This window comes from Macaca mulatta, chromosome 16, assembly GCF_049350105.2.
Source record: "Macaca mulatta isolate MMU2019108-1 chromosome 16, T2T-MMU8v2.0, whole genome shotgun sequence".
NCBI classification, from domain to species: domain Eukaryota; kingdom Metazoa; phylum Chordata; class Mammalia; order Primates; family Cercopithecidae; genus Macaca; species Macaca mulatta.
In genome coordinates this window covers 91497459-91519050 of record NC_133421.1, presented here as the reverse complement: position 1 = coordinate 91519050, position 21592 = coordinate 91497459, and the positions used below count along the sequence as shown (strand labels likewise).

At 55.4% G+C, this 21592-nt stretch overlaps 2 protein-coding genes across 7 annotated transcripts in view; both read left to right on the top strand.

The window, feature by feature from the left end:
• The first annotated feature begins 566 nt into the window (after window positions 1-566).
• P4HB (prolyl 4-hydroxylase subunit beta) lies at window positions 567-20692 on the top strand. 6 transcript variants are annotated; one of them, XM_077973336.1, is made up of 11 exons: window positions 567-876; window positions 1802-2008; window positions 7329-7462; window positions 7640-7777; window positions 16448-16552; window positions 16791-16856; window positions 17232-17432; window positions 17865-17985; window positions 18115-18296; window positions 18635-18721; window positions 19762-20692. In XM_077973336.1, the coding sequence occupies exons 1-11, from the start codon at window positions 726-728 to the stop codon at window positions 19840-19842; spliced, it is 1473 nt and encodes a 490-aa protein (XP_077829462.1). In that variant the 5' UTR covers window positions 567-725; the 3' UTR covers window positions 19843-20692. The 6 variants fall into 6 exon arrangements, with proteins under 6 accessions (XP_077829462.1, XP_014976086.3, XP_077829460.1 ...); XM_015120600.3 differs by having other exon boundaries at window positions 16731-16856; XM_077973334.1 differs by having other exon boundaries at window positions 16731-16880; window positions 17193-17432.
• Window positions 567-21592, top strand: part of MCRIP1 (MAPK regulated corepressor interacting protein 1) — a 41120-nt gene continuing 20094 nt past the window's right edge. The window contains exon 1 of the mRNA XM_077973379.1: window positions 567-609. The gene's annotated coding sequence lies outside the window, so the exon portion shown is untranslated. The remainder of the gene's footprint in view (window positions 610-21592) is intronic.

Genomic DNA, 21592 nt, shown 5'->3' with positions numbered 1-21592 from the left:
GGACCGCGCCGGATATCACAGACCGAGCCCACCGCCGCCCCTAAGCGACGGACCCCACCTTCCAGGGCCGCCGCCGCACGCTTGACACGCGCGCCGGAAATTACGTCACCCCAGCTTCCGGCCCGGGGTCCAGGGGGCGTGCCAGTTGGGTACGCGGTCCAGTCAGAATGCAACACGAGGGGTTTCGGAGGCGCAGCCGCAGCTCCGCCCCTAGACTGGGAACTCCGCCCCACTGCCACGTTCGACGAAGGAACGCGCAGAGTGCGCGCATCCCTTGGCCAATCAGGAGGCGCAGAGCTCCGGCTACCGAAAGTGGCAGCCATTCCAGACCCGTAGAAGGTGTGGAAGAAAGCCACCAATTAGAAGCCAAGGCAGAAAAAGTTCTCGTCGGCAGCCAATGAAAGGCTAAGAAAGACAGCGAGCGCGAGGTCCTCGGCCAATCCCGGGCGAAGGCCAGGGAGGCCTCAGGAGCGTTTCCGAATCCGGGGCCGGGCCTAGTGTGAGTGTCCAATCCGAGAGCGGCAAAGACGAGCCTCGAAGTCCGCCGGCCAATCGAAGGCGGGCCCAGGGGCGCGTGCGCGCCGCGGCCAGCGCGCGCGGGCAGGGGGGCAGGCGCGCCCCGGACCTAGGATTTATAAAGGCGAGGCCGGGACCGGCGCGCGCTCTCGTCGCCCCCGCTGTCCCGGCGGCGCCAACCGAAGCGCCCCGCCTGCTCCGTGTGCGACATGCTGCGCCGCGCTCTGCTGTGCCTGGCCGTGGCCGCGGCCGCCCGGGTGTACGCCGACGCCCCCGAGGAGGAGGACCACGTCCTGGTGCTGCGGAAAAGCAACTTTGCGGAGGCGCTGGCGGCCCACAAGTACCTGCTGGTGGAGTTCTGTGAGCGCCGGGCCTGGCGGGCGGGCGGGCGGGGCTCGGGGCCGTCGGGCCAGGCTCTGGGACGCAGGCACGGCCCGGCCGCCCCCGGGGTCGGGATCCTCGGCGCGCCCGGGACTGAAGGGCGCCCTTCTTGGCCGCCTTGGGGGCCGTGTCCGGGGTTTCTCGGGAATGAGAGCCTGGCTGGGAGCCGGGGGGCCGTCCAGGTACGCGCCCTGCGCACGGCAGTATCTTCCTGTTAGTGCGAGAAGAACAGGAGCGACCTGTGTGAGCCAGCAGAGCAAGCCAGGGTCCAGCCCTGCCGAGTCTTCCCCGGGGGCCGACCCGGAAGGCGCCCCGCTCCTGCCCACCCCACCTTCACCTTGCCACAGTAGTCATTCCGATGGTGTCTCGGACGAGAATCCGAAGCCTTCCTCACGTCCATAAGGATTTGAGCTCTGTCCCTGGGGTGGGAATCTTTTGCCGGACACAGTTGCTAACTCTGTTGACAGATCGTCTTATTCCCGCACTCTAAGCAACTCAGGGCCTGTGTGCACGGATGTGCATCCCGTACTCACAGCCAGTGCTGGTACAGGCCGCCACGTTCACGTCTTCACTTTTGTCTGTACTCTTAAAGGGAAATTCTAGGGAGACCCTTGCCTTGGTTGCCTACAGGTAATAAGAAGTCAGCAACCATTGAGAGGCTTGTCTTCCTGTGCTGACGGTGACATAGCAGAGTGGGCGCTGGTGTTGGTTGGTAGTGGTTTGTCGTTCACGGCCTCTGTCCTGATATTGCCCAAGAGCACCAGGCTATCAGCTCAGCCTTGTGCGTTAGGAGGGGTTATCTTGGTGAGTAGATAAGGTTTTTATGAAGGGAAGTGCCAGAGGAGAAAGGGAAGCAGTGCCGAGAAATCAAGGCTGCTTTCTAGCATCTCATTTCCGCTTCCAGATGCCCCTTGGTGTGGCCACTGCAAGGCTCTGGCCCCTGAGTATGCCAAAGCCGCTGGGAAGCTGAAGGCAGAAGGTTCCGAGATCAGGTTGGCCAAGGTGGACGCCACGGAGGAGTCTGACCTGGCCCAGCAGTATGGCGTGCGCGGCTATCCCACCATCAAGTTCTTCAGGAACGGAGACACGGCTTCCCCCAAGGAATATACAGGTGTGGCTGTGGCACTGCCCTTGAACTGTCTTTAGAGAGGGACTGGTCTGCCGGCTTGGAAAGGCACAGGCAGTAGTCTGAGCGGTGGGGAGGCCGGGTTCCAGAGGCTTGGAGGGATCCCGTTCCTCAGGCCGGGTTCTCCTGTTGTGTCCTGAGGGTCCTGTGAAGAAAGTTTTCATCCTGGAAGAACCTTCGAGTGGAGAACCTGTCTTGTCTAGTGCCACTCTGGGGTCGGCTGACTGAGGTCTGTCTGGAGACTGACTAGCGAGGAGAGGAGACTGGTGCCTTTCTGGCCACATGGGCTCTTTGTGCTGCCCCTCTTCCTAGGAGCAGCAGCGTAGCTGTAGTTCTTGGGGTGACACCTGCTAGCTATTGTTTGGAGCGTGCCAGCTGCCGCGCCATGTGCTTGGGTGATTTCTCCTTGCATCCTCTCTGTGAGGCAGGCCTTTCCCAGACAAAGGGCTGAGGCTTAGAGCAGCTGAGTAACAGCATTGTGCATGTCGGTAGCAGACCTCGAATCCAAGCCCACCCGCTCTGTCTGTAGCACGGGCCCTCAGCTGCTCATCTGCCACCTCTGAAGCTGCCTTCGTGGAGGCCGAGCCCCTGTGTAGCCAAATCAGTGACTGTGGCAAAAGAAGACTCATCTGTAAAACGAGTTCTGTGGCACGTCAGATGCACATGATGGGCGGCCCGAAAGCAGTTCATTCTAGTGTTAGCAGGGTTGTCCCCTTAAGCAGGTGTGCCCTGTCCTGTTCTAGTGGCAGCAAACTCTGTGGTTGCCTCTCACTTGGCTGTTTTGATGTTCTCTCTTTTTTTTCTTTTATTTTCTTTTCTTTTTTTTTTTTTTTTTTTGAGACAGTCTCGCTCTGTCACCAGGCTGGAGTGCCGTGTGATCTCTGCTCACTGCAACCTCCGCTTCCCGGGTACAAGTGACTTTGCTGCCTCAACTTCTTGAGTAGCTGGGGCTACAGGTGCCTACCATCAAGCCTGGATAATTTTTGTATTTTTAGTAGAGATGGGATTTCACCACGTTGGCCAGGATGGTTTCAATCTCTTGACCTCTTGATCTTCCCGCCTCGGCCTCCTGAAGTGCTGGGATTACAGGCGTGAGCCACTGCGTCCGGCCTAATTTTTGTTGTTTTTTTTTTTTTTTGAGACGGAGTCTTGCTCTGTGCCCCAGGCTGGAGTGCAGTGGCACGATCTCGGCTCACTGCAAGCTCCGCCTCCCGGGTTCACGCCATTCTCCTGCCTCAGCCTCCCGAGTAGCTGGGACTACAGGCGCCCGCCACCACGCCTGGCTAATTTTCTTGTATTTTTAGTAGAGACGGGGTTTCACCATGTTAGCCAGGATGGTCTCGATCTCCTGACCTCATGATCCGCCCGTCTCGGCCTCCCAAAGTGCTGGGATTACAGGCTTAAGCCACCGCACCCGGCCCTAAATTTTTGTATTTTTAGGAGAGATGGGGTTTCACCATGTTGGCCAGGATGGTCTCAATCTCTTGACCTCGTGATCTGCCCGCCTCGGCCTCCCAAAGTGCTGGGATTACAGGCGTGACCCACCATGTCTGGCCTAATTTTTGTATTTTAGGAGAGGTGGGGTTTCACCATGTTGGCCAGGATGGTCTCGATCTCTTGACCTCGTGATCCCCCCGCCTCAGCCTCCCAAAGTGCTGGGATTACAGGCGTGATTGATGTTCCCATTTTTTACACGTTGACTTTTGGAATGGGAAGTGCTCTGTGCAAAGTCACCGTGGTTCTGTCACTAACACTCAGGTTTGCAGATGAGATGAGCACTCCTAAATCCACTTGTTACTGGTGACCGTCTTGTTAGCACTGGCAGAATCCTTCTACATCTGAATGGGGTTTTCCCCGTTCGGACCAGGGAGTCAAGTTCTTTTTTTTTTTTTTTTTTTTTGAGACGGAGTCTCGCTCTGTCGCCGAGACAGTGCAGTGGCCGGATCTCGGCTCACTGCAAGCTCCGCCTCCCGGGTTCCCGCCATTCTCTTGCCTCAGCCTCCCGAGTAGCTGGGACTACAGACGCTCGCCACCTCGCCCAGCTATTTTTTTGTATTTTTTTACTAGAGACGGGGTTTCACCAGGTTAGCCAGGATGGTCTTGATCTCCTGACCTCGTGATCCGCCCGTCTCGGCCTCCCAAAGTGCTGGGATTACAGGCTTGAGCCACCGCGCCCGGCCAGGAGTCAAGTTCTAAGAGGGAAAGGGTCAGCATTCCTTAGCCTCAGTCTCCCAGGAGGAGTAGGTTTCTTCTCTGTCGTTTGATTGCCTTTGGTGGCATAAAGTGTGTCATCTTCCTAGTCTGGGAGACACGTAGAGTGGGCCCTTGGCGAGAACTTCTGAAATGCCTGGGATAAGTTAGGAGGCGGGAGTTAGGTGGACTAGGTGTCGGCCTGTTCCCACAGGTAGAAAAACTGGTACTGAGTTTTGAGTTACTGACCACCTCTCTAAGATGAGGCCTCGTGTCAGACTCCTGGGTGAGAACATGTGTGTTTGATTAATGTACATGTCAAAGAAAATTTAGAAAATGCGGAGCAGGTTGGGCGCAGTGGCTTATGCCTGTAATCCCAGCACTTTGGGAGGCTGAGATGGGTGGATCCCCTGAGGTCAGGAGTTCAAGACCAGCCTGGCCAATATGGTGAAACCCCATCTCTACTAAAAATACAAAAATTAGCTAGGCATGGTGGTGCACGCCTGTAATCCTAGCTACTCGGGAGGCTGACACAGGAGAATCACTTGAACACGGGAGATGGAGGTTGCAGTGAGCTGATCTCGTGCCACTGCACTCCATCCTGGGCGACAGAGTAAGACTTCGTCTCAAAAAATAAAAATTTAGGCCGGGCGCGGTGGCTCAAGCCTGTAATCCCAGCACTTTGGGAGGCCGAGGCGGGTGGATCACAAGTTCAGGAGATCGAGACCATCCTGGCTAACATGGTGAAACCCCGTCTCTACTAAAAATATAAAAAACTAGCCGGGCGTGGTGGTGGGCGCCTGTAGTCCCAGCTACTCGGAGGCTGAGGCGGGAGAATAGCGTGAACCTGGGAGGTGGAGCTTGCAGTGAGCCGAGATTGCGCCACTGCACTCCAGCCTGGGCCACACAGCAAGACTCCGTCTCAAAAAATAAATAAATAAATAAAATAAAATTTTAAAAATGCAGAGGACCAGCCTGGGCAACATGGTGAAACCCTGTGTACAAAAAATAGAAAAATTAGCTGGGGCAGGCCAGGTACGGTGGCTCACGCCTGTAATCCCAGCACTTTGGGAGGCTGAGGCAGGCAGATCATGAGATCAGGAGATCAAGACCATCCCAGCTAACATGGTGAAACCCCGTCTCTACTAAAAATACAAAAAATGAGCCGGACGTGGTGGTGGGCGCCTGTAGTCCCAGTTACTGGGGAGGCTGAGGCAGGAGAATGGCGTGAACCCAGGAGGCGGAGCTTGCAGTGAGCCAAGATTGCGCCACTGCACTCCAGCCTGGGCGACAGAGCAAGACTCCGTCTCAAAAAAAAAAAAAAAGAAAAATTAGCTGGGGCTGGGCACAGTGGCTCATCCCGGTAATCCCAGCACTGGGAGGCCGAGGTGGGTGGATTGCTTGATCCCAGGAGTTTGAGACCAGCCTGGGCAACATGGCAAAACCCCATCTCTACAAAAAATAGAAAAATTGGCCAGGCACGGTGGTTCACGCATGTAATCCCAGCACTTTGGGAGGACGAGGCGGGCGGATCACAAGGTCAGGAGTTCAAGACCAGCCTGGCCAACACAGTGAAACCCCGCCTCTACTAAAAATACAAAAATTAGTTGGGCGTGGTGGCGGGCTCCTGTAATACCAGCTACTTGGGAGGCTGAGGCAGGAGAATCACTTAAATCTGGGAGGAGGAGGTTACAGTGAGCCAGGGTCGTGCCACTGTACTCTCCAGCCTGGGCGACAGAGGTAGATTCTGTCTCCAAAAAAAGAAGAAAAAGAAAAATTTGTCGGGTGCAGTGGCTCACCTCTGTAATCCCAGCACTTTGGGAGACCGAGGCAGGTGCATCACCTGAGGTCAGGAGTGAGACCAGCCTGGCCAACATGGGGAACCCTGTCTCTACTAAAAATTAGCCGGGTGTGGTGGTGGGCACCTATAATCCCCAGCTACTCGGGAGGCTCAGGCAGGAGAATTGCTCGAACCCGGTAGTGGAGGTTGCAGTGAGCCGAGATTGCACTATTGCACTCCAACCTGGGCAACAAGAGTGAAACTGTCTCCAAAAAAAAAAAAAAAAAGTTAGCTGGGTGTGGGGGCATATGCCTGTGGTCCCTGCTACTTGGGAGCCTGAGGTGGGAAGATTGCTTGAGCCCAGAAGTTCGAGGTCGCAGTGAGCCATGATCATGCCACTGCACTCTAACCTGGGTGACGGAGCAAGACCCTGTCTTCCAAAAAAAAAGGTTGGGATTGGTGGCTCATGCGTATAATCTCAGCACTTTGGGAAGTCGTGGTGAGCAAAGTGCTTGAGCACGGAAGTTAAAGACCAGCCTGGGCAACATGGCAAAACCCCGTCTCTACAATAAATACAAAAATGAGCTGGGTATCATAGCATGCACCTGTACCCCAGCTACTTGAGAGGCTGAGGTTGGGAAGATTGCTTGAGCCCATTGGGTGGAGGCTGCAGTGAGCCAGGATCCTGCCTTCAGCTGGGTAACAGAGTGAGCCCCTGTGTCAAAAGAGAAAACAAAATGCCGAGAGATCAGAGAAAAAAAATGAGTTGGCCGGGCGCGGTGGCTCAAGCCTGTAATCCCAGCACTTTGGGAGGCCGAGGCGGGCGGATCACAAGGTCAGGAGATCGAGACCACAGTGAAACCCCGTCTCTACTAAAAATACAAAAAAAATTAGCCGGGCGCGGTGGCGGGCGCCTGTAGTCCCAGCTACTCGGGAGGCTGAGGCAGGAGAATGGCGGGAACCCGGGAGGCGGAGCTTGCAGTGAGCCGAGATCGCGCCACTGCACTCCAGCCTGGGCAACAGCGTGAGACTCCGTCTCAAAAAAAAAAAAAAAAAAAAAAAAAAAAAAAAAAATGAGTTTGTGATCCTGTTATTCATAGAGAGAATCATCCTCTTTCCTCCCCACTCGCCATAAACACAACCACAGTCCCATATACACTGGGGTTTAGGAGGCGGGCCGATGACACCAGACCTCTTCCGTGGTGGGAAAACATCTTGCTTAGGGTGAGTCAGGTGTCCTCAACCTGGCTGGCAGAGAGTAAAGACAGGAACAGGCCCAGCAGGGCGGGCGGCACTCCCTGTTTGAGAGTGGAACCTACATTTGTTTGGGGTTAGCTGGCAGAGAGGCTGATGACATCGTGAACTGGCTGAAGAAGCGCACGGGCCCGGCTGCCACCACCCTGCCTGACGGCGCAGCTGCAGAGTCCTTGGTGGAGTCCAGCGAGGTGGCTGTCATCGGCTTCTTCAAGGTAGAGACCAGAGCGTCATTCCAGTCTTTCTTTTTTCTGTCATCCATTGAGGAGGGGTCCGCGGCTACGGCTGGCAGTTCTGCATGTGTCCCCCCCGGGCCCAGGCATTACAGGGTCTGCCCCTACTGCTTGGTGCTGTGGGCTTGTGACTACCTCTGCTTTTCCCTCCTCGTTCAGGACGTGGAGTCAGACTCTGCCAAGCAGTTCTTGCAGGCGGCAGAGGCCATCGATGACATACCATTTGGGATCACTTCCAACAGTGACGTGTTCTCCAAATACCAGCTCGACAAAGATGGGGTTGTCCTCTTTAAGAAGGTGAGTGGGCCCAGGCAGCTCTGCCCGCGTTAGTTCCGGGGTTGGTCTGCAGAGGGTGGCGTTGCTCTCCTTATCATTAAGGGAACCTTGCTCCTGGCACCTTTGGCCCAATAGGTATGTTCTGCAGCTTTGCCAAGTTGGGTTGTAGGCAGCACTGACACCTGTGGCCTTTGCATTCAGCTGTGGGCCCTCTGGCCACTCTCCTGCCACAGCCATCCCAGAAGAGCTGCTTTTGACTGTTAGTTTTTGTTTTTTTTTTTTCCATTTAGGATAAAACATGTAACAACATTTACCTTGTTTATTTATTTATTTATTATTTTGAGACGGCGTCTTGCTCTGTTGTCAGGCTGGAGTGCAGTGGTGCAATCTCAGCTCACTGCAACCTCCACTTCCTGGGTTCAAGCGATCCTCCTGCCTCAGCCTCCCAAGTAGCTGGGACCACAGGTGTGCACCATGCCCAGCTAATTTTTGTTTTAGTAGAGATGGGGTTTCACCATGTTGGCCAGGATGGTCTCAATCTCTTGACTTCATGATCTGCCTGCCTCAGCCTCCCAAAGTGCTGGGATTACAGGCGTGAACCACTACACCCAGCCCCATTTGCCTTTTTTTTTTTTTTTTTTGAGACGGAGTTTTGCTCTTTTTGCCCAGGCTGGAGTGCAATGGCACGATCTCAGCTCACCACAACCTCCGCCTCCTGGCTTCAAGCGATTCTCTTGCCTCAGCCTCCCTAGTAGCTGGGATTATAGGCATGTACCACCATGCCTGGCTAATTTTGTATTTTTAGTAGACACAGGGTTTCTCCATGTTGGTCAGACTGGTCTTGAACTCCCGACCTCAGGTGATCGACCCACCTCGGCCTCCTAAAGGGCTGGGGTTACAGGCGTGAGCCACCGCGCCTGGCTGCCCTTTTTTTTGAGATAGGGTTTCTCACTCTGCCACCCAGGCTGGAGCACAGTGGTACAATCTCAGCTCACGGCAACTTTGTGCTTCCCAGGCTCAAGTGATCCTCTAACCTCACCCTCCTGAGTAGCTAGAACTACAGGCGCCCGCCACCACGCCTGGCTAATTTTTTCTTTTTTTTTTTTTTTTTTTTTGAGACGGAGTCTCGCTCTAGCCCAGGCTGGAGTGCAGTGGCCGGATCTCAGCTCACTGCAAGCTCCGCCTCCCGGGTTCACGCCATTCTCCGGCCTCAGCCTCCCGAGTAGCTGGGACTACAGGCGCTGCCACCTCGCCTGGCTATTTTTTGTATTTCTTAGTAGAGACGGGGTTTTACCGTGTTAGCCAGGATGGTCTCGATCTCCTGACCTCGTGATCCGCCCATCTCGGCCTCCCAAAGTGCTGGGATTACAGGCTTGAGCCACCGCGCCCGGCCTAATTTTTTCATATTTTTGGTAGAGACGGGGTTTCACTGTGTTAGCCAGGATGGTCTCCATCTCCTGACCTCGTGATCCACCCGCCTCAGCCTCCCAAAGTGCTGGGATTACAGGCGTGAGCCACTGTGCCCGGCCTTCTTTTTCTTTTTTTGAGACAGAGTCTCACTCTGTCGCCCAGGCTGGAGTGAGTGGTGCGATCTCGGCTCACTGCAAGCTCCGCCTCCCGGGTCCCGCCATTCTCCTGCCTCAGCCTCCCGAGTAGCTGGGACTTCAGGCGCCCGCCACCAAGCCCAGCTAAACTTTTTGTATTTTTAGTAGAGACGGGGTTTCACCGTGTTTGCCAAGATAGTCTTGATCTCCTGACCTCATGATCCACCCGCCTCGGCCTCCCAAAGTTCTGGGATTACAGGCGTGAGCCACCAACCCGTTCACTTTCTGTAATCAGCACTGAGCATCCAGCACTCCTTGGGACCGGGTAGGAGGGAGGGTGGAGCCTTCCTGGAGTGTGGTGTGGGTGGGTCAGGACGGCTTGTTTCCACGTCCTTGTTCTTGTCACTTAGCTGTTTTTGCAGCCACTTCCTCAAGAGAACTCAAGACAGTAGATGCTCTTCACCAGGAGATGTTTTCCTGACGTTCCTGAAAGGAAGAGGGTTTTTCTAAATGACACAGTCACCACTGCAGGGTGCCCAGGAAACTAACATCTAACTAGAAAAAGCCAGTGTGGTGTTGGATAAAGTTGAGGGAAGCAAAGGTCTATTTAGAGCTTTTATTAGAAAGAAGATTCCAGGCTGGGCGCAGTGGCTCACACCTGTAATCCCAGCACTTTAGGAGGCCGAGGTGGGCGAATCACCTGAGGTCGGGAGTTCAAAACCAGCCTGACCAACATGGAGAAACCCCATCTCAACTAAAAATACAAAATTAGCCGGGCGTGGTGGCACATGCCTGTAATCCCAGCTACTCGGGAGGCTTAGGCAGGAGAATTGCTTGAACCCGGGAGGCAGAGGTTGCGGTGAGCCAAGATCATGCCATTGCACTCCAGCCTGGGCAACAAGAGCGAAACTCCGTCTCAAAAAAAAAAAAGAGAGAGAAGGTTCCGAGTCTTGTCTTGAAACTTGGGTTCTGGGGGAGACTTTCTCCAGGGCCCATGAAACTTGCGAACCCTGTTTTGTCACACAGCCCACAGCTCCTTCAGTGCCCTGGATGTCTGGAGTGGCCGTTTGGACTCTGTGGACAGTTTGGTGGTCATGTGTCCGCGAAGGTGGGAGGGCAGTTTCGTTGCTCTTGCCTGCCAGGGCTCACACATGGCCATCCATGTGGGCTCCCCACAGGTTACCATTCTGCCTCGATTCTCTGGAGTCCACTAGAGCTGGGCACAGACAACCCCACTTGGGTCTGATGCCAGTTGGTGGGTGGTGCTTTCTTGCCCACCGAAGGTGGCCCAGGTGTCTGTGATGGTGAATGTGGTGGTTGCAGGCAGAAGCCCGGCCCCCTGTGCTGTGCACACAGTAGGGGCTGCGCTAGAAGTCAGAGCTCGCCCCACAGCTGAGAGGATGAGTCCAACTTGTTCCTTTTCCTCCAGGCTATTAACTTCCATCCCTCAAAGTGAGTGAGGTCTTCCTGTGTGTTCACTGGCCACAGTGGGCAGCCTGGCTGAGTCAGGTGCTCTTGTGTGGCCCACTGTTGCCTGCTCTTCCCTTCCTTCCCTAGCGGGCACTGCAACCCAGGAAAGCCTCTGCGGGGGCCGCTGGTCACTGGGACCATGGGTGTGAGAGCTGATATTTCGTTTTGTCTTCTCCACCAGCCGGCAGCACTGGGCCTGTTGTTTGAGAAAGGGTCTTGCTCTGTTACCAGGCTGGAGTGCGGTGGTACAATCACAGTTCACTGCAGCTTCGACCTCCTGGGCTCAAGCAATCCTCCCACCTCAGCCTGCTGAGTAGCTGGGACCACAGGTGTGCGCCACCACACCTGGCTATTTTTTAATATTTTTGTAGAAATGGGGTTTCACCGTGTTGTCCAGGCTGGTCTCAAACTTCTGAGCTCAAGCAATCCTCCTATCTCAGCCTGCCAAAACATTGGGATTACAGGTGTGAGCTACATCACCTGGCCTGCATTGGGCCTTTCTGTGTTGTTTGTCACTGTGGCCTGGCGGGGCTGGCCTCCTGCTGCTGTGCCCTGCTAAGGGGACCGGTTTCCCTTACCACAGTAGACCATGATCGAGTGTGATGTGGCATCTCTGCTGAAACGATGGCAGCCTTGGGACAGCTGCGGCAGTGTCTCCTCCTGGCTTCTTGGCACGAGATGATGTAGGCAGCACCTGACACTCTGGAGGGAGCCGGAGACGTTCTGCAGGGCTGGGGGGGATTTTCTGTTTGCCTGCAGTTGCAGCCCAGCGTTACTCGTGGGCAGAGTGCGAGCCCACCAGTGCCACTGGGAGCCCAGATGTGATCAGCAGCTCGTGTTCCAAAGGATTCCCTCCAAGGGCCTCCTGACCTTGGCTTTTCTGCCTCTTTTTATCCACCTTTGCCCCTCTGGGGAAGATGTAGCAGGCTTGGAAGTCTCTGCCCCTCGGGCTTGGGCAGGGGTGACTGGTGCTCCTGGCCTGGTTTAGTATCAGCTCTTTGGTGGTCAGGCCCAGTCAGGGTGACCTGGGCACAGCGTGCACAAGAGCAGGAAATGGCACCTGGTTTCGAAGTAACTCTGAGGACGCATAAGGAGAAATGGCCAGTAAGAAAGGATGAGTGATTCATTTCCCCAAGTCTCATTTAAGAAGTTCGAGGGGGCCGGACGCGGTGGTTCACACCTGTAATTCCAGCACTTTGGGAGCCCGAGGCGGTAGATCACGAGGTGATCAGGAGATCGAGACCATCCTGGCTAACACGGTGAAACCCCATCTCTACTAAAAATACAAAAAATTAGCCGGGTGTGGTGGCGGGCGCCTGTAATCCCAGCTACTCGGGAGGCTGAGGCAGGAGAATGGCATGAACCCAGGAGGTGGAGCTTGCAGTGAGCCGAGATTGCGCCACTGCACTCCAGCCTGGGCGACAGAGCAAGACTCTCTCTCAAATGAGGGGAGGGTACCAGGCTTGGTGGCTCAGACCTGTGATCCCGGCACTCGGGGAGGCCAAGGCAAGAGGATTGCTTGAGGCCAGGAGTCCGAGACCAGCCTCAGCAACATGCTAAGACCGTCTCTACAAAACATAAAAGTAAAATAAATTTTTTTAGCTGGATGTGGTGGCTCATGCCTGTAATCCCAGCACTTTGGGAGGCCGAGGCAGGCGGATCACTTGAGGTCGGGAGTTTGAGAACAGCCTGACCAACATGGAGAAACCCCATCTCTAATAAAAATACAAGATTTGCCGGGCATGGTGGCACATGCCTATAATCCCAACAACTTGGGAAGCTGAGGCAGGAGAATTACTTGAACCTGGGAGGCGGAGGTTGCAACGAGGCAAGATCGAGAACATGCCATTGCACTCCAGCCAGGGCAACAAGAGTGAAACTCCATCTCTAAATAAATAAATAAATTTTTTAAAAAGTCGTTCGGGCCAGGTACGGTGGCTCACGCCTGTAATTCCAGCACTTTGGGAGGCCAAGGCAGGCGGATCACCTGAGGTTGGGAGTTCAAGACCAGCCTGACCAACATGGAGGAACGTCGTCTACTAAAAATACAAAATTAGCCAGGTGTGGTGGCGTACACCTGTAATCCCAGCTACTTGGGAGGCTGAGGCAGGAGAATCGCTTTAACCCGGGAGGCAGAGGTTGCAGTGAGCCAAGATCCTGCCACTGCACTCCGGCCTGGGCAACAAGAGTGAAACTCCATCTCAAAAAAAAAAAAAAATTGGGGGCCAGGCTCAGTGGCTCACGCCTGTAATCCCAGCACTCTGGGAGGCCAAGGCAAGTGGATCACCTGGGGTCAGGAGTTCGAGACCACCCTGGCCAACATGGTGAAACCCTGTCTCTACTGAAACTACAAAAATTAGCCAGGCGTGGTGGCACATGCCTATAATCCCAGCTACTCGGGAGGCTGAGGCAAGGAGAATCACTGGAACTAAGGAGGTGGAGGTTGCAGTGAGCCAAGATCACGCCGTTGCACTCTAGCCTGGGTGACAAGAACAAAACTCCATCTCAAAAAATAAAAAAAATAAAATAAATTTTTAAAATAAAAATGTAGTTCAGAGGGAATGATGGAAGGCTCACCCAAAATTCTCACTTGAAGAGCCTCAGCCCAGGAGCACCTTTCTGAGCCTGAGCCGAGGCCGCATCCTCAGCTGCAGACTGACCCCTCGTGGTTGGGCCGCCACAGCCTCTCCATCTTGTGGCCTGAGGACTGACTCCCTGAAGCTGCCTCACATTATTAGGGATCGCCAGAGCCTTACGGGCATGTGGATTGTGCCTTTCAGGATCTGTTGTATTAGAAACTAGAACTAAGAATGTAAAAAATGTTTTTGTTTCTTCCATTTTATTTCTTTATTTAATTTATTTTTTATTTTTTGAGACAGAGTCTCACTCTGTTGCCAGGCTCAAATGCAGTGGCGCGATCTTGGCTCACTGCATCCTCCGCCTCTCAGCCTCCCAAATAGCTGGGATTACAGGCACCCGCCACCATGCCCGGCTAATTTTTGTATTTTTAGTAAAGACGGGCTTTCACCATGTTGCACTAGGCTGCTGTGAAACTCCTGGCTTCAGGTGATCCTCTCAGCCTCCCAAAGTACTAGGATTACAGGCGTGAGCCACCACGCCCAGCCTGTTTCACTCTTGTCACTCAGACTAGAGTGCAGTGGTGCGATCTCACTGCAATGTCTACCTACCAGGCTCAAGCAGTCCTCCTGCGTCAGCTTCCCGAGTAGCTAGGATTACAGGCAGGTGTCACCACACCCAACTGATTTTTGTTTTTGTTTGTTTGTTTGTTTGTTTTTTTGAGACGGAGTCTCGGAGTCTCGCTCTGTCGCCCAGGCTGGAGTGCAGTGGCTGGATCCCAGCTCACTGCAAGCTCCGCCTCCCGAGTAGCTGAGACTACAGGCGCCCGCCACCTCGCCCGGCTAGTTTTTTGTATTTTTTAGTAGAGACGGGGTTTCAACGTGTTGGCCTGGATGGTCTCGCTCTCCTGACCTCATCATCCGCCCGTCTCGGCCTCCCAAAGTGCTGGGATTACAGACTTGAGCCACTGCGCCCGGCCGTATTTTTTTTTTTTTGAGACAGAGTCTTGCTCTGTTGCCCAGGCTGGAGTGCAGTGGCACGATCTTGGCTCACTGCAATCTCCACCTCCTGGGTTCAAGTGATTCTCCTGCCTCAGTCTCCTAAACAGCTGGGATTATGGATGCGCACCACCACACCCAGCTAATTTTTTGTATTTTTGGTAGAGTGGGAGTTTCACCATGTTGGCCAGGCTGGTCTCACACTCGTGAACTCAAGTGATCCACCTGCCTCAGCCTCCTAAACTTCTAGGATTACAGGTGTGAGCCACTGCACCCGGCCCTTTTTTTTTTTTTTGAGACAGTTTTGCTCTTGTTGCCCAGGCTGGGGTGCAGTGGCGCGATCTCAGCTCACCGCAATCTCCGCCTCCCGGGTTCAAGCCATTCTCCTGCCTCAGCCTCCCAAGTACCTGAGATTACAGGTGCCCACCACCACGCCCAGCTTATTTTTGTATTTTTAGTAGAGATGGAGTTTCACCATGTTGGCCAGGCTGGTCTCGAACTCCTGGCCTCAAGCAGTCCACCCATCTTGGCCTCCCAAAATGCTGGACTTAACAGGCGTAAGTCACTGTGGCCAAGTTAATTTAAAAGAATAATCATCCCATTACATGTTATAAATCACACCTTTATGGAAACTAATTTTTCCCAGACAAAAACAATTTACTGGCCGGGCGCGGTGGCTCAAGCCTGTAATCCCAGCACTTTGGGAGGCCGAGACGGGCGGATCACGAGGTCAGGAGATCGAGACCATCCTGGCTAACACAATGAAACCCCGTCTCCACTAAAAATACAAAAAAATTAGCCGGGCGTGGTGGCGGCGCCTGTAGTCCCAGCTACTCGGGAGGCTGAGGCAGGAGAATGGCGGGAACCCGGGAGGCGGAGCTTGCAGTGAGCCGAGATCACGCCACTGCACTCCAGCCTGGGCGACAGAGCGAGACTCCGCCTCAAAAAAAAAAAAAAAAAAAAAAAAACAATTTACTGCTAAGTGGTGTTTTAGATTCCTCCAGCAGGATCCTCCTCTCCCGCCCTCCCGCTGTTGCGACACCACACAGCCAGCAGCCTCTGTGGATCTGTGCCGCAGCACGTGAGCGGGAGAGTGCAAAGGCTAGAGAAGTGTGAGTGTGAAAACAGCTTTGACCGGTGGGGCGCGGTGGCTCACGCCTGTAATCCCAGCACTTTGGGAGGCCAAGGCAGGTGGATCATGAGGTCAAGAGATCGAGACCTTCGTGGCCAACTGGTGAAACTATCTATTAAAATACTCCATCTCTACTAAAAATACAAAAAAAAAAAATGAGCCGGGCGTGGTGGCGGGCTTCTGTAGTCTCAGCTACTCGGGAGGCTAAGGCAGGAGAATCACTTGAACCCGGGCGGCGGAGGTTGCAGTGAGCCAAGATCGTGCCACTGCACTCCAGCCTGGGCTACAGAGTGAGACTCTGACTCAAAAATAAATACAAAAGAAAATAGCTTTGGGCCGGGCGCAGTGGCTCAAGCCTGTAATCCCAGCACTTTGGGAGGCCGAGACGGACAGATCACGAGGTCAGGAGATTGAGACCATCCTGGCTAACACGGTGAAACCCCAACTCTACTAAAAAACACAAAAAAAACTAGCTGGGCGAGGTGGCGGGCGCCTATAGTCCCAGCTCCTCGGGAGGCTGAGGCAGGAGAATGGCGTAAACCCAGGAGGCAGAGCTTGCAGTGAGCGGAGATCTGGCCACTGCACTCCAGCCTGGGTGACAGAGCGAGACTCCGTCTTAAAAAAAAAAAAAAGAAAGAAAATAGCTTTGACCACATGGGTGCCCTGAAAGGGTTGGGGGCCCTGGGGATGGGCCACACTTCAAGGGTTGCTGGAACCACATGCACCAGGCTCAAGTTGTGGATGTAAAACCAGCTGTTGAATTCACTGGCAGCCATAAGGCCGTGGCCAGAGCCAGTCTGGCTGTCAGGGAACAGTCATGTCCTATACCCATTGCTGGGATCTGTGGCTCGAAACGCCACAGGAGGGCAGGGCTGCTGGCTGTTGTGACTTCCCACATCCAGGGAGATGCGGGCCCGGGGGCTGTGCTCCTGGCAGCAGTGCTCAGTCAGGGCCCCCTTTCTGTCCACAGTTTGATGAAGGCCGGAACAACTTTGAAGGGGAGGTCACCAAGGAGAACCTGCTGGACTTTATCAAATACAACCAGCTGCCCCTTGTCATCGAGTTCACCGAGCAGGTGCGGCTCCCTTGCTGCCATGCATCCCCCAGGCTGGGGACGGGGAGGAGTGGGTTGGGGGTAGCATGAGGCTCCTGGTCACCACTGCTGTCCAGCATCTAGCATTGGAGGCCGTTGGGAGAACATTCCGCGTTAACAGCGTGTGACTCAGACCCAGTAACTGAAGTTTATAACACAGACAGCCCCGAAGATTTTTGGAGGTGAAATCAAGACTCACATCCTGCTGTTCCTGCCCAAGAGTGTGTCTGACTACGACGGCAAACTGAGCAGCTTCAGGACGGCAGCCGAGAGCTTTAAGGGCAAGGTGAGCTGCTCCTCCGGGTGGCTCGTGGGGCGGTGCCAGGGAACAGTACGACTCTTCCTAAGGTGACAGAAGTGTGGGGCCTTCCTGAGGCTGCCTCCTGGACCAGACCAGGCACCCGATTCAGGAGAGCCTGGATGTAGATGAGGGGCCAGCCAGGCCAGACCTCTGCTCCCAGTCACCTGCTGGTCTGGTTGGGCAACCCCAGAGTCCAGGTTGGACGAAAGGTACCAGGGGCATGATCTGCTTCCAAGCGAAGTCAGGGCTGGAGGCAGAGGCTAGCCTGCCAGCCGTCTCCCGCACCGTCTGAGTGACGTCAGGGCTGGAGGCAGAGGCCAGCCATCTCCCTCACCTGTGCAACCTCCTTTTCTCCCCCAGATCCTGTTCATCTTCATCGACAGCGACCACACGGACAACCAGCGCATCCTGGAGTTCTTTGGCCTGAAGAAGGAAGAGTGCCCAGCCGTGCGTCTCATCACCCTGGAGGAGGAGATGACCAAGTACAAGCCCGAATCGGATGAGCTGACAGCAGAGAGGATCACAGAGTTCTGTCACCGCTTCCTGGAGGGCAAAATCAAGGTGCGGGCGCATCCCGGGCCAGGGCTGCCCCCCAGATAGAGCTGCCACCTTAGGGGGTCTGGGCTCTCAGTGTCCTGGGCTTCATCCTCAAAGTAAGGTCTTCAGATAAGAAGACGGAGCCCAAGATCGTGTGAAGACCACTATTGTCACACCCTTGGGGACCTGTAGGAGCCCTCTTGTTGACACTGCTGGCCCAGATGCTCCTCAGGGAAGCCTCCTGGCGGGCGAGGGTGTGGCCTACGTGGGCTCATTGGGCCCAGCCCACTGGCTCAGCCTTCTCTTCCTGGATTCTTGGCACTGTTGGCTTCCGCGGCTGCCATCCTGGTGATGCCAAGGGCAGCCGTGCACCTCAGCCAGGCAGGGGTGAGGGTTGTGGAGCTCTGTGGTCCCCCAGGCGGCACCGCCCCTCACGGTGCCCTGCCTGCCCTCCAGCCCCACCTGATGAGCCAGGAGCTGCCGGAGGACTGGGACAAGCAGCCTGTGAAGGTGCTTGTTGGGAAGAACTTTGAAGAGGTGGCTTTTGACGAGAACAAGAACGTCTTCGTGGAGTTCTGTAAGTGCTGCCCCTTCAGCTTCCCAGGTCTGTGCCCCCAGGGCACGCGGGAGGTGTGCGGACTCCCGGGGAAGCGTCTGCCAGCGACTTTGTGGTCCAGGACACACCCTAGAACTGCTTTCTTTTCAGATGCCCCGTGGTGTGGTCACTGCAAACAGTTGGCTCCCATTTGGGATAAACTGGGAGAAACGTACAAGGACCATGAGAACATCGTTATCGCCAAGATGGACTCGACCGCCAACGAGGTGGAGGCCATCAAAGTGCACAGCTTCCCCACACTCAAGTTCTTTCCTGCCAGCGTCGACAGGACGGTGCGCCTTCCCTCTAGATGGGGCCGGGGCGGGCCCTGGGAAGAGCGATGGTCTCCACGCCAGCCTGGGTGCTGCTTTGTCTGGAAGGAGCCTGGGGCTAGTTGGGTGGAAGAAGAGCTGTGGGAGCTCCTTCAGAAGCACCCACCTTTTTTTCTTTTTTGAGAGAGATGGGATCTCACTATATTGCCCAGGCTGGTTTTGAACTCCCAAAATGCTGGATTCCAGGCGTGAGCCACCGGGCTGGGCCTGCTCTGCCTTTCTCTAGGGAGGAGGAGCCAGTGCTGGGAGATTGGTTCTGGGCCAGGACCAGCCCCTGCACTCATCCCTGTCTTCCACAGGTCATCGATTACAATGGGGAACGCACACTGGATGGTTTTAAGAAGTTCCTGGAGAGCGGTGGCCAGGATGGGGCAGGGGATGATGACGTGAGTGGGGTCACAGCCCTGGGCCGGTCTCTGGGATTCAGCCCCGCGGCCCCATGGGACATGCCCACTTGGGCTTGGCTTGTGATGAGAACGGTGCTGTCGGAGGCACGTCTGTGCAGCCAGGGCTCTGGGGCTCCACACCTCTGCCCAGCAGGGCAAGGGATGTGCTCCCAGCGCTCTGCTGAAACAGCTCTCCCTGGCCAGCACTTTAGGGGGCGAGGTCAAAGACATCTTAAAAACCAGATTTTGCTTAGAAAACCTTTTCAGACGCGTGGCACCGGTTCCTCACACGCTGCTAACTTGGACTCACATGTCCATCCCCAGCCCGCTGGCGGAGCCTGGGCACAAGGGAGCAGACATGGGTCTGACGCCCTCAGGAGCTCAGTCCTGCCTGTCAGCACGTGGCCAGCAGCAGTGGTGACTCTGCTGGAGAAGCAGGAGGGCTGGTGTTGGGAGGATGTGGCAGGGGCAGGGTGCTTGACCATGGTGAGGGAGATGAGGGCATGGTCAGTCTAGGCTGGCAGGGCCTGCTGGGAGTGCTGGTGCACAGTGGGAGCTGGAAACACCCTGCCCAGGCGGGGGACGGAGGCCGGCCCCTTGTGCTGCCTGTGGTCTGTCGCTGGCCAGAGCCTGAGGGTTGGAAGTAGAAGGGTCACGCCAGCGGTGACTGCCTGAACATCATGCTGGGGCTATTGTCCCTGCCAAGATGTGAACTCTCTGTAGGCTCCATGGTGCCAAGCTGGGAGGCACACATATGCCTGCCATGCCCAGTGGAAGGGTCCAAGGCTGAGCTGGGACTCCCAGGGTTCCTGACACAGTGGGGGCTCTGATTCATCCTGCTATAGGTAGAAATCCCCCAGGCCTCACTCTTCCTGGGAAGACCCCGTGTATCTCGTAAAGACCAGGGTTGGCTGCTCCAGTGGCCGGTCGCCATGTCCAACGTGGCCGGCTGGTCCCCAGTGTGAGCATCGTGGGGTGCTGGGTGCCGGCAGCCTCAGCCGTTGCAGCCAACGTGTCCCCCACCTTTTCCTGTATCCCAGGATCTCGAGGACCTGGAAGAAGCAGAGGAGCCAGACATGGAGGAAGATGATGATCAGAAAGCTGTGAAAGATGAACTGTAAGACGGAAAGCCAGACCCGGGCGCTGCCGAGACCTCTCGGGGCTGCACACCCAGCAGCAGCGCACGCCTCTGAAGCCTGCGGCCCTCATCTGAAGGAGGGCGTCGCCGGAAACCCAGGGAACCTTTCTGAAGTGACACCTCGCCCCCACACACCGTCCATTCACCCCCGTCTCTTCCTTCTGCTTTTCGGTTTTTGGAAAGGGATCCATCTCCAGGCAGCCCACCCCGGTGGGGCTTGTTTCTTGAAACCGTGATGTACTTATGGGTCTGTCCAGAGTGCTTGCTGGAGTGTTCAGAGTCTCGCTGCCTCCCTCCTGCGGGAGGTTTCTGCTCTCTTTGAAAATTCCATTTGTGGGATTTTTAGACATTTTTCGACATCAGGGTATTTGTTCCACCTTGGCCAGGCTTCTTTGGAGAAGCTTGTCCCCCGTGCGGGAGGGATGGAGCCAGACTGGACACGGTCACTCAGCACCGCGTGCAGTGTTGCCATGACTGATCATGGCTCTTGCATTTTTTGGGTAAATGGAGACTTCCAGATCCTGTCAGGGTGTCCCCCATGCCTGGAGGAAGGGCTGGTGGCTGCCAGCCCTGGAGCCCAGCACAGGCCTAGGCCTTCCCCTTCCCTCAAGCCAGGGCTCCGCATCCTGTCGTGGGCTCATTGCTTGTGACCACTGGCCTCTCTACAGCATGGCTCGTGGCCTGCTTGAGGCAGAACCAGGACCCTTGACTCCCAGGCGGGGAGGTGGCCAAGGATGCTGGAGCTGAATCAGACGTTGACAGTTCTTGAGGCATTTCTAATTCACAATCTGGAATTGAACACATTGGACAAATAAAGTTTAAATTTTACCACCTGTTCTTGCCTCGGGTTTATGATCTCGCCAAGCCTGGGGAGCTGGGCTGGAATGCTGACGCCAAGGCCATCTGCCAGGCCTTGGTGGAGTCACTGGCGTTGAGAGGCCGCGCCCCTGGAGCGAGGTGCAGATGCAGAAACAGGTGCCGTCTCCCTGCCTGCCGGCTGCTTCACCTGGACTGTGATGGGGCTTCTGTGATTCTGGACCCTGGATGTGGACATGGGTGGAGCCACCCAGCCCCACGTGATGCTCACAGACTCCAGGTCGTTCCCTCCCATCCCTGCCGTGGAGTGATGAGAAATCAGGTGAACTCAGGCTTTAAGGGCGGATGAGAGGAACAGGGTGTCCCGCTTACCACTAACCCTTCACACGATAAAGGCTGGACTGGGCGCAGGGACGCGCGCCTGGAATCCCAGTGTTGGCGCAACATGGGGAGACCCCGTCTCTACGAAAAACTAGAAATTAGCTGGGCATGGTTTGCACCTACAGCCCCAGCTACTCGGGAGTTTGAGGCAGGAGGATTGCTTGATCCTAGGAGGTCAAGACTGCAGTGAGCCGAGATCAAGACTAGGAGGTCAAGACTGCAGAGTGAGACCCTGTCTCTAAAAAGAAGAATCTCCTGGTCTTTTTTTTTTTTTTTTTTTTGAGACGGAGTCTCGCTCTGTCACCCAGGCTGGAGTGCAGTGGCGCGATCTCGGCTCACTGCAAGCTCCACCTCCTGGGTTCACACCATTCCCCTGCCTCAGCCTCCCGAGTAGCTGGGACTACAGGTGCCCACCACCACACCCAGCCAACTTTTTTTTTTTTTCTGTATTTTTAGTAGAGAGGGGGTTTCATCGTGTTAGCCAGGATGGTCTCGATCTCTCTGACCTTGGGATCCGCCCACCTCGTCCTCCCAAA

Excerpts from the sequence above, each read along its gene's own strand:
- P4HB (XM_077973333.1), top strand. The coding sequence starts at position 726 with ATGCTGCGCCGCGCTCTGCTGTGCCTGGCCGTGGCCGCGGCCGCCCGG. Across the intron at positions 16,553-16,730 it reads TCATCGAGTTCACCGAGCAG|ACAGCCCCGAAGATTTTTGG; the intron begins GTGCGGCTCCCT and ends TTTATAACACAG. Across the intron at positions 16,881-17,135 it reads GCTGCTCCTCCGGGTGGCTC|CCTGCCAGCCGTCTCCCGCA; the intron begins GTGGGGCGGTGC and ends GGCAGAGGCTAG.